Source organism: Colius striatus, chromosome 2 (genome assembly GCF_028858725.1).
Source record: "Colius striatus isolate bColStr4 chromosome 2, bColStr4.1.hap1, whole genome shotgun sequence".
In the NCBI taxonomy this organism is placed as follows: domain Eukaryota; kingdom Metazoa; phylum Chordata; class Aves; order Coliiformes; family Coliidae; genus Colius; species Colius striatus.
This window is the reverse complement of record NC_084760.1, coordinates 20,918,054-20,930,060: the sequence shown is the minus strand read 5'-3', so window position 1 is coordinate 20,930,060 and position 12,007 is coordinate 20,918,054. Positions and strand designations below refer to the sequence as shown.

The 12,007-nt window shown below is 36.2% G+C and overlaps 1 protein-coding gene across 1 annotated transcript in view; it reads left to right on the top strand.

Annotated features, from left to right (window-relative positions):
• PRIM2 (DNA primase subunit 2) overlaps positions 1 to 11,757 on the top strand; it is a 106,388-nt gene extending 94,631 nt beyond the window's left edge. Inside the window, exons 13-14 of the mRNA XM_061990217.1 lie at positions 7,431 to 7,499; positions 11,214 to 11,757. Coding sequence (XP_061846201.1) covers positions 7,431 to 7,499; positions 11,214 to 11,441 — 297 coding nt within the window. The 3' untranslated portion in view covers positions 11,442 to 11,757. The remainder of the gene's footprint in view (positions 1 to 7,430; positions 7,500 to 11,213) is intronic.
• Positions 11,758 to 12,007: the final 250 nt, after the last annotated feature.

Here is a 12,007-nt window from a genome sequence, read left to right as displayed (position 1 = left end):
GCCTGGCAAGCATTAGTGATATTCCACACAAAGTACAATTGACAACTTAGAGTAGGGCGCATGATGGAAGTGCAACCAGCTCTCTAAGATCACCTTTCCCCCACCCCTTCTCTCTTCCCTGGGCTCACAGCTCTGAGCCCAGTGTCATTACCTCCATGTGGTCCATGTGGTCACCTCCGTCTTGCCCTTCCCTTCTACCTGCCTCCACACACTTCAGATTTCTGTCCTTAAATAGTGATATTAGAGGCGCCAGATTGGCCCAACCAGGCTGGAGTTGGGTCCAAATCCCAGAGCTGGGGGAAGGTCTGAGAACTCTTTGCTGGGCCTGCACCGCACTTTTATTAAGCCAGTATTTATTGTGGAAATATATAAAATGGAAACAAATATACAGAAAGAACTGATATTCATGACAGAGATAAAACTTATATGATACCTATTTTATTACTACAGCGCAATTTCTGTCAGCAATTCCAGTTTGAAGTCTTGGCTTTTTTTACCTTGTGGCTGTAATAAATATTTAATTGGAGTAGATATCATATAGCGCTTTGTACTTATTAATTTCCCTTTGTCCATCAAGTTTATCTTTTTAACTTAGAACACAGATTTTTGTGAGCTTTTACTGGGGAAAGAATACTACCAAAAAATAACTAGTTAAAACTGAAATAATTAAACAGAGTACCCTTGCACATTTACTACCAGAATGTTTTTAGGAACATGAGGTTTTGAATCAAAAAGTTGTATGTAATTCAGATTTCTGAACTAGTGGGTAAGATCCCTTGTTCACTGTCCAAGATCTCTCAGACAGTAACTGTCTTTAATACATCAAAACCTACAAGTGCTTTAAAATGATTAAGTCTTTTAAAGTGGATAGTGTGTAAGTCGCAAAAGTAATATTATTTATGAAAACTTGATAGTGAAAATAATCTTTGTGGCACTTTAGTGTAGATTTGTGTGCTGAAAGTTTCCATGTATTTTGTACAGATGAGGAACTTTCATCGATAGGAGACAGCATTCAGCCTTTCCACTATTTTGAGTATAGTCATTGTGTGTTAGGAGTTACATCTTCCCCTTTTTATCTGAGACTATACTTTCTCTGACTTATGCTGTAGACTCTATATTTTGACACTATACTTCTAATGTTTCTCTGCTAAAATCTGTGCCTTGTTTAATTGTGTTGTATTTTTAAAGCCTAAATGTGCTTACTGATTTATCTAGGACTGCCTTAGCATGTAAGCTGAATGACTATGATTACAGCAGCCAATATTAAGCCTTCTTTTCTGATATTAAAACTCCCACCTGACCTTATTTGAGTGTGTGTTTATTGCTGCTGTGGTGTTACTATAACTGATGCCAACAATGGGCAGAAAGAATACTGAAGACTATTAACATGATCTGGCTTAACATCTTGAGATGGCTTCTGACATCTTAACCTGATGTGGCTTAAAACTAATTGTTTTTAAAATTTGAGTTACAATATTTCTGACTTACTAAATTTTCCCAATCTTCAGATTATTGCTCGTAAGTGGAAAAAAGTATTAGAAATAAGAAGTTTTATTGTCAGGTGAGATTATAACGTTTAAAAGGCTGTGTGTGTTTAAATAAGAGGGCACTGTTCAAAAAATATTGTTTAAGTACTGATAAGAAAAAAAAGTGGAAATGTTGATTAGTGAAGAGCTTGTGACAGTATAACGAGAGAAAAACAGCGTCAGAAAAGAAAGTTTGAGAAAATGCAAGACAAGTGCAGAAGCATAGTGAGAAGCACAGCTAGCCTTTTACTAGAAAAGCCTGTAAGAATACAGAGGACTTTTGGAGAATCTGCACAGATTTTATTACACCCAAGAATGTGGTCAAAAATACATAAAGTAGATAGTGGAACTAGAAACTATACTTCTTAAAGTTTGGATTTTATATTCTGCTACCAAAAGGATGTAATAAAAATGTGTGGTCAGGTGCTGTTGAGACTGTTTATTATTGAATCACAGTATGGCTGAGTTTAGAGGGTGCCTCTTGGAAGTTACCTTGTCCAACCCCCTGCTTGAGAAGGGTTGTCTAGAGCTGATTTCCCAAGTCCCATGTCCAGGTGAGGTTTGGCTGTCTCCAAGAATGGAGACTCCACAACCTCTCTGGGCAACCTCTGCCAGTGCCCAGTCAAATGTGCCTCTTTCATAAAAAATAATATGAGAAGTAGAATAAAAATATGGGGTTTTTTTTTCCCCTGTTGTTAGAGGTGAATACCATTATTTTCTATGTGTCCAATTTAGAAGTGCTTAAATTCATGAATCAAATCTTAGACTTCAGTTCCATGATCAGTTAATTAGCCTAAATGCCTATGTGGAAGGCAGTTCTAATCTATTCATCTCTGCCTGTTGGGTTTTCATTTGTTTCCTTACGCTGGTCTTACGACTATATGGTAAAAAAAAGAATCCAACTATAGGCTTACTTGGGGATGGTGAAGAAGAATGAGGTTCATTTTCAGATGGCAGGAATGGATGGACAGAATTAGAGGCTGTGTCTTCACACTTCAGCGGCTTCAATTTATGATGTATTAACTCATGAAATTTTTACTTAGAAGAGAAGATAGGAAAAAAGGAGACACTAAAAAGTCAAAGGTATACACACAAATTGAGGATGACAAAACAGGGAAACAATGTATGAAATAAAAGTTTCAGCTCACTGTCCTTGAAACTGTTTTGTTGCAAAATTAAAATGTACACGAAGCAACTACTTAAATTTTAAGTTGTATTGTAACTTTCTTTATTTTAAAGTATTTCAAATGCTTGCTTTCATACTTAATAACAGTCCAGCATTGCAACACAGGAATGTATGTTATCATATCTAAAACCAGGCACAACTGTCTTTTAAAACAGGTGACTGTCAACTCATGCAGGTTTTGTGAGTTAAATGGAAATGTGTCACTGAAGAACAGCAAAAAATAAAATCTACTAATAAAATGTACATTTTGATAGTTTTTTTTAAACTATATGAAGGCAGAGAGGTGGAGTACTCAGGGGCATAATGTTTGCGCTGTTGACTTTCAACTGATGACTGTATTAAACTTTGACAAATAGCCCAGAACCGAGTAAACAAAACCAACTAGCCATTAGGGCTCTTTCCTTTTAAAATTATTAACTTAGTTTCAGTTCATGTCTATCCTCATTTAAGAAGCTGCCCAAGTGTTGCTGCAGCAAATGCAGGCACATATTGACATATTCTTTTAATTCAGATATCTACTTACTCTTCTGTTAAGTGTTTGGTGAATTCCTTACTGACATACATTAAATAAGAACTTCAGGCTAGAAGATCTGGACATTAAAAATGGAGGGAAAAATGCAGGGGTTTTTAAGAGACATTAATAAAATACCATCTTCTGGATCATGACTGCCTCTTTCATGTGTAAAGTGTGCTAGAATACAGTTAGGCTTTGTTGTTTCACCATTGTGATAAAAATTGCAGGGCACAAATCAATCTGTTGTGGTGCCCTAAGTATTACCATGAACAGTCCTGAACAGTGTGTGATCTTTGGTTTGTCTTCACTACCAAGGACAAGTCAAAGAGTGTAAAAGGGAAGGACACTCTGGTGAAGCTGCATCATGCAGTGATTTTTCTGCCTGTGAGTCCTTGAAGGCAAACTGTTTAAATCTGAGAAATAAGTGCAGTACATGCATACATTACAAACATACAACCTTTTAAAAACCAGTTTAAACTATAAAGGAAAGATCTGAAAGCAGTAAAAAGCACAGATGGCTGTACTCACCAGGAGACAAAGGTCACTGGGGAGTCCTGAGGCAGGACATGGTGCTGAAATGGTCACAACTGGCTTGAAAGAGAACTGGAATGTGTTGAGACATGCTCCAGGAGTTGCACCCAGTTGTATCTTCAGTCACTTAAAAAAGTTACAAATGAGTCATACTTAACTGAATTTATAGCAGAAACGTTTTAATCTTGAAATATAAGTTAATTCTGCAATTTTCAAATAAACTAACTTTGAGGAAGTGAAAGTAACAATGGATAATTGCAAACTGTCCTGCTGTGCAACATCTTAGCTTTGAATGCCAAGGATCTCTAAAGCAGGTGGCTGCATGCAACTGCCAAACATCATCTTAACCTCATTAGTAGTCAGTAAAGCAACATCAGAAAAGCAAGTCGCAGATGGCAGTTAAAGAAAAGGCACATAAGAACTAGCAAAGAGTCCTTGAGTATGTACCTTTACTTGTGAAATAAAGCAGTGTAGTGCAAATGTCTTAATAGATGTAGAGGCAAAAGATTAGTGCCATGGATTGAGGTAGTTTTCTGGGTAACGGTACTGAAAAACATCAGCAAGCTTGCTTTCATTATGTGCACAAATGTAGTAGGAAAGAGAATCTTTTTTACGCATGGTAATTCTGTGTTATTTAAATAGAGGATTGTTAGTTTCTGTCACACAGAATTTGTCACAATTTTTATTCTGTTGCAATTTTAAATCTTTTTGTTTGTTTGTTTGTTTTTTTCTGTTAGCAACTTGTACCTAGTTAAAGCCAGTAAATCTACTAAACCTGTTCTTCTTTGGATATGTTTAATACGGCCTGCATTCCTCAACCCTCTCATATATACAGAAGGTGAACTTGAAGACTGGAGGTTTAACCCTGACTGGGTGCCAAGTGCCCACTATGTTGTTCTGTCATACTCCCTCCTAAACTGGACAGGTTATGAGTAAAGATGAGGACAAGGAGATCACTCAGCAATTAGTGTCACGCGCAAAACAGACTCAAACAAACAATGAAAACAGAGCAGAGAAAATGAGAAATAAAACCAAATTATAAAACAAATGGATTTTGTCACTGCTTCTCTACTGACATGGGTGTCTGCAGAGATGTTGTCCTCACCTTCTCACTCCCTGTTGTTGCTCCAGTTTAGCAACTGCACAGCAACTTCTTCCCTTTCTCGAACATGTTTATTCCAGAGGCGTTACCTCAGTCATTAATTGGCCAGGCCTGGGTCAGCAGCGGGTTAATCTAACAAACTATGTGAAAGTCTCTGGCCTGCTCTGGTGGGCGTCTGTTCCATAGAGCACTCTGCTATATTGGGAAAAGAAGTGGCATGAAAACCTGGTTACAAAACTAGATTGGACCATGCTGGTAGAGGTTCCTCTAACAGCTGTTCTCCAAGATACACATCTTTATAGTAGTGCAGCAGAAAAATCCATGCAATGACCTAATAGCAGCCTCTGAGAGATGCTCTTAGAAGGATCATCAAGGGAGAGGGACAGTAGCTGGTGAAGTGGCAGTGTAGCTGAGCAATGGAGGTTGAGCTGCTGCAAGATAACATGGTGGCTCTTTAGGAATTTAAAATCCTTTGAGGCCAGCTCTGAACACATGACCATTATAGCTTTTATATGTGAGTAGCATTGATTCAGTGAAGTCCTCTTCTCCACCTTAAAGGTGAGTCAAGATTTTCCCAAGGAGAACTCAAAGGTTTAAATGTGCCTCGTTTCAGGATAATCAGACACAAACTGAAATTTAAGTATCACTTTGTTTTATTGTAATCTGTGCTATGGTGGTCAGCTGATATCTGTCACTCGAAGTTACTGTTTTTACACAGAACTGTCCAAAAAGATAACAGCATCTCGATCTCACATCCCATAACTTACTGTAAATTAGTAAATAAAAAACTAGCTTTGATAATATTTTCTGCTTTTTAGGATAGTTTTATAACAATGTCATTGATTAAAAATAGTTATAACTCTTGCTCACTTAAGGTCCTGAGACTTAAAATATATTTACTCCTGAATTTGAAGTTTTTTTTTTTATAATTTATATTAGGTGTAATCTAAATGAAGAATAATTTAGAAAGAACCTAAAGTACTTTTGAGCTAGATTACATTAGTTGGCATATTTAAACTGTGAAATTCATGTAAGAAAAGTGTGAATGCTGCAGAGCATTATGAATGTTTCTTTCAGGTAAGGCAACAGACATATAGGTTTTCTGATCATTACTCCAAATTACATGAAAAATCCTTTTATAAAAAAATGCATACATACAATATGGTTAGCATTTACTTAAAAACAGAGATAGCTCTGTGATGTAGATTTTATTATAAAGAACAAATGGAGAAACATAAGGCAACATGCAATCAAAGTGTTCAGAATAGATGAGTTTTCTCCAGTCCTTAACTACTCAGTGTGATACTAATTTTATCAGTCAATTTCAAAAGAGGGAGGAGGAGGGGAAATAAAGTACATATATATATATATATATATATATATGTGCAGATATTGTCAGATTTCAGGCTTGATTGCCTAGTTGGCCTTGGTCTTGATGTTTTACAGAAGATTTAATGGGACATGGCAAGGCGGGTAGAAGTGTAATCATTTGGGTTATTACAGAGAAATACTGTGGCTAAGTACTTTCTTGGCAGTGTGTTGCTGTTTTTATCCATTCAGCAAATGTAATTTATTTATACATCTGTCAATAGATACAAGGTGACATCCAATAATGAGTACAACAGGGATTTAAGCTGGAGTGTATTGCTGTGTTTGACACAAAGGTCAACCTCGGGAACGGGGCTTGAAATTAACATTTCTTGAAAACTCTTTTTCCTTCCACTGAGGCTATCTCTTAATTCTAGCAATTTTCTGTGTTTGATAAGCAGAGAGAGCATACATTGTGATTGTATGAAAGGAGGGAGGAGGTGATGAAAGTTTAAAAAATTTCAACCGACATTGCATTCTGGTGATAAGAATGAGACTTTGTGCAGCACAGAAGAGATTACCTGAAGTGGAATTGGGAAGCAAATTGTATTTACAAAAGATGGCATGATTTTCTTAATAGGTGTTCAAAACAGACTGTTCGCTCACATATTCCACTGAGCTTGACTAAAAATAACTTCATTTCAAAAAAGATAAATCTGATTGAAGGTAAAAGCATTCCTCTTGCATAGATACTTGTCTAAAGGATTTGCATTAAATTTTCTTGATGGTAGCAGTCGTATTTTATTCTGCATCTGCATGAAATGGTAATGTGGGAAATAAAAATACAAGTTGTGTCCTTGATCGCTTCGTGCTTCAACCACTTGAATTACTAGATTTATGTCTGCAATTACGGAAGAGATGTTGCAATATGATAGTTTGACAATAACTGTCACAATTATATTACCAAAATATAGATTCAACTTATTCTTGAAGTTATGAGTATTGAAATTATGTTTTAAAGACCAGGAATATCTTCCTGGGGTTTTATCTCATTTTTAACAGAGCTAGGATATTTTTAAAGAACTACAGCATGTCTAAATGTTGTCAGTTATTAGTAGCATACACAGATGTGAAAGATATCTTGTCCACAAAGTGCCGTGAGGTATTACATAAAGCTGTTGTGGAATACCTTTTTGTGGAAAGTATAAGCAAGATGTACATGTGCTACTTCTGAATCTTTTCTGTTTTTCTCCCTCTGTATAGATCTTAGAATTGGTAAAGGGTATGCATTACCAGCTGGCCTGTCAGAAGTACTTTGAGTTGACACATGATGTAAGTAGCTACTAATTTTTGTTGTACTATAATCACTGTCTTTGTCTTGAGGAAGGCCTTAGAAATCATGAAACTGCAGTTTTTAAATCCACCATTAGCTCTCTTGCCTTGTTAGTTCTGATTTCAGTAATTTAATTATTTTTTGCATTTGTATATTGATGCTGTTAATACCCTGAACATTGCAAGATGTAATAAAAAACTATGCTGTCTTCCTGAATATGTTGATATTGTCAAATATTATCTATTTCAAACCATTTAACTTAACAGTATCCTGTTTTTAATAACATTTCTGATTTTTTAACCCATTATGCAATTTTGATATTCTGAGATACACTTTAAAAAGAACTCTAACCTCCTAGTACGTGCATAGTTAATGTTCACTCAGAATTTTTTCACATTTTTGGCTATGTGTGATTAGTTTTTAAATCAAGATGAACATTCTCAGAGCTTTCCCATTAGCCTAGTCATAGGCAAAGTTAAAGCAAGATCCTCCACAAAACTGTAAGATAGCCACTGGCTATCCATCTCATATGTGATGCCTTGATTCAAAGATCCACCTTTTGCATTGGTTTAAAATTTCTTGTCATCAAGAAAAATGGTGAAGCACAGCCTTCTTTATACATTTGTTCTCACCACAACTCAAAAAACAGGAACAGCAAGCTGTGGAACACCCTTGCTAAACATCTGGGTGAGGATTAGATCACCCACTCAGAGACATTTACCATTAATTTTTTGGCACTTAATGGATTTCCACTGTGGTTAAAATGGAAGTGTTAGTCTCCCCAAATTTCCAGCAATCATATGTGTGAATGTATAGCAAAGCTATACTCTGAACCTGTATCCAGTGCTGTTTTGACAGCTCTAGTTTGAGAGGAACATTTCATCATAAAATCTTAGAAAACTATAAAACAAGTCTAATAATCTTTGAGGAAATTCAAAACTATGTACAGTTTGAAAGTCAGGTAACACTCTCCCTGTGTAAGGCTAAGTCAGTAGAAATAGTATTTTCCCAGATGACTATGAACCCAACATTCCACGTTCAGCAAAGGATAAATTAGCACAGTATTGAAGATCTGTTGCATTTTAGGAAAGCTTTTCAGTCTTCTATGGCAAATTCCAGAAAAGCATAATTTTTTTTCAATCTTGTGGTAATGGTGCATGTGGGTTAGGTCTAATGAATGACTTTGTGGTGGAGACTTGTTTGAGATTATGATGTTTTCCTAAGTTCAGAGTCAGTTGCACACTGTATCTACTCTTTGCATTTCCTCCCCATCCCCCTCTCTCAATGTTCTCCTGCATCTTTTGCCGTCAGCAGCTTTGCTGTTGGCTTCAGTAGTCTAATGCTTGGCACTAAGACTATGCTAGTAAATTCAGCTGGACTAGGGTGAGACTGTTTAGATCTGTTTTTTGGAAGGTGTGGAGTATGTCTTTGCACCTCAGTGTTACTGGTTCAAACAGCGTAGGTTACCTAAAAGCTGCTTCTCTGCATATTCCATGTAAACTGAGCTTACTAACTTTAATCCTACATCCACCCTGAGCTTCTGTTTCACCAAAGCAACCATAATTCAGTGATTCTGTGTGTTTCCAAACAGAGCAGAATGTTTTTATCAGAAAAATGCTCATTGATCTTTGTTGAAAATTACACATAACAGAATTGTTATGTATCACTATGTCACAAATGAAGATGATGTTTATGAACAGAACTTCCTTTTTGTCTCTTTAGGCTCTCAAACAAAAGATGATAGTGGGAATGGGCAGAGTTCTTTTAATTAAAATAGAGTTCATCCAGTCAGGCTTTATTTTAGTAGCATTCAGATTTGAAAAGGATAAATGTTACATGGATCTATACTACAATTTTAACTAACAACCTGTGAGTAGCTTTTAGCCAAATGATGCCAGTCAATCTGGAAACAAGACAGTAGGCTCCGTTAGTGCAGTGAGCAGCTTCTAGAGCTTATTGCAATTTGTTAGGGAGGGAATAGTTTAGAATGAAATCGTGAATTACAGAATGAATCTTAAATTGGCCTGAAGAAAACAGATTTTAAGGTTAAACCCCCCAGAACTAATTAAGAACTTATTTTAGAAAAGCCAGCTTTTCCCTGTATCGCTTCTTTTTAAGCATTTTTGGTTCAAAGAAGTAATACCCTCATAATGGAAATGGATGAAAGCTGTCTGGATGAAGCTCATCCAGATAAATCTGAAATGAAATTCAGTAGTGACTTTGAATTTCTTTTTTTTTTTTCTTTTTTTCTTTTTATGCTTTTTATTTTGAGTTCCATATTAGCAGGATAGTCTGTGTGGTCACTTCTTTTGCAGGTTTTTTTTTTTTCAAGCAAGGTCACTTACTACAGTTGCTAATAGTTTCTTCATCTCTGAATTAGTTATTATTATATGTGTTGCTGTTTTGTGGTCGAACTAAGCTGGGCAGTGGTAATGCATTTAATCAGGGTTCCATTTAAAGCACACATTGACCCTGTGTTTTATGATTTTTCACAATTGGCTGAAATTTAAACTGGTGTTTTTTTGGCATATTATATCAGCCATGTGGTATGTCCTCAGGGGATGCTCTGTGTGTGTGTGCTAAGTTGATTGCTATGCTTGAATTGTCCCCACCCTTCTGGGAAAAAGGGGAGATAATGGGAGCAGAAAATGACCAGCGTATGGCTCTTAAGTTTTCCTTGGTTTCTCACGTCCCAGGTTTGGGAAGTTTCAAATGTATTTTAAGAGCAGTATTGATTTCAAAATATTCTTAGTATTCTGACAAACAGATAAAAGGTGCAGATTGCCTGAATTCCTATTCAGGTATGGAAGCACCTTTTAAAATAAGCATTTCCAGCTTCTGAACCCCTTAGAAGAGATACAAAGGGTATAACTAAGATTTGTGGTGAATATGTCAGAATAGCTTACTTATAAAACTGAGAGCTTTGCTGATTTGAAATATTCAACAAGCACTAATCGAGTGTTCATTTGTCAAGTAATTATGGAGCTGACAGAATGTGTCTGCGAAGTAGAAAGGAGCAACAAAAATATGCTGCACCTTATGTTAGTTTTCTGTATTCTTTTCTACTGAAGACTAAGCATTCTTTGGTGTTGGCTGTGCATCAAGTTTCAGGATGCTGATGTTGACACTGATGGAGTAGAGATAGCTGTTGGGCTTCTGCCCATATGGCATTTGCAGCTCCTGGAGAAAACAGGCAGCGAGGTGAAGCTACCCATTTCCCTTCAGAGTTTCACATAGATACTTCAAATGTAGACTTATGTTGTGCAGTTGTTACAACTTTCAGTAGTATTCCATACTGCCATTTGCATTCTGGACTTCTCAGTCCCTCTTTTGGGTAGGGAAATGCCATTTTAATGCATTGGTTCGATTGTTCAGCATCTGTTAAGGTATGACACTTCACTTTTTTTTAAATACATGTTTTGAGATGGGGTTTTTTTCTTTATTTCAACAAAGACAATGAGAAATACTGTTTGAATATGGCAAAGCAAGTATTTTGTTTCTAACATGAAAGAGATTTTGTGATGAAAGTCACAAATCTGTGATTAAATCTGTGTCATGCTAGTGTTTATTGTGGTAGTATTTACAAACCAATGCCTTTTTCTTCAACAAAATGAAAACTGATTAAATTGCTAATTAATTTGTTCTTGAATGTGAAAAAGATGACTTTTTGAAATAAACAGAATAACTCGGTGTTCCTTTCCTTTCATGTGCAGGTTGATGACATTGGATTTTCTTTGAATCATCCTAATCAGTATTTTACAGAAAGTCAAAAGCTATTAAATGGTGGTAGAGAACTGAAGAAGGAACTAAGTAATTCATCAAACTCTCAACAAAGAAGTAATAGTCAGGAAAGCATGAATCCAAATTCTGCTCCCTCCTCTTCAAATACAACAGCTGATGCAGAACTGGAAGAACTGGAGGCATACTTCACTGAAGACTAAGCAGCTGTGTTATTCAGTTTTGATTATTTGAGGTTTTTTCTTTTTTTCATTTTTTTTTCCTTTCTCTAGCTGAATTTGTCCCTCTGCTAAGGAATATGCACTTCACTACCTGGAAGACACAGGCATTTAGTGCTTTGAAAAGGCTGAAGAAAAGCTAGAAGCTGCATCCCATACTTACTCATGCTGCTTTATAATACTGTTTTCTATGGCATGCTGAAGGGTGGGAGATTGAAGTTCCTTCCCAATTCTTAGGTGATTTTTGTCTGACTTGGTTTTTTGCTTTTCTTCAAAATGTTTAACTATTTTAATCTTACTTTGTGGGGACTTTAATTTCTTTTCTCTTAATAAATAAATCACAAAACAAAAGTTTGTAGTATTTTCTTTTTAGCTGTGTTTGGATGGCAAGTAGTACTTCTCATGATCAAAATAACCCTCTGGAGGAGTCCATCTTTTTTCTACATGAGGAGATGAGGGAAACGAGCTTCTGAATTCCCATACCTTGGCACTAAATTTATAGAGCTGTTTTTTGTGCTTGGAATAGGTCATAAGCAGAGTTTAGACACCTG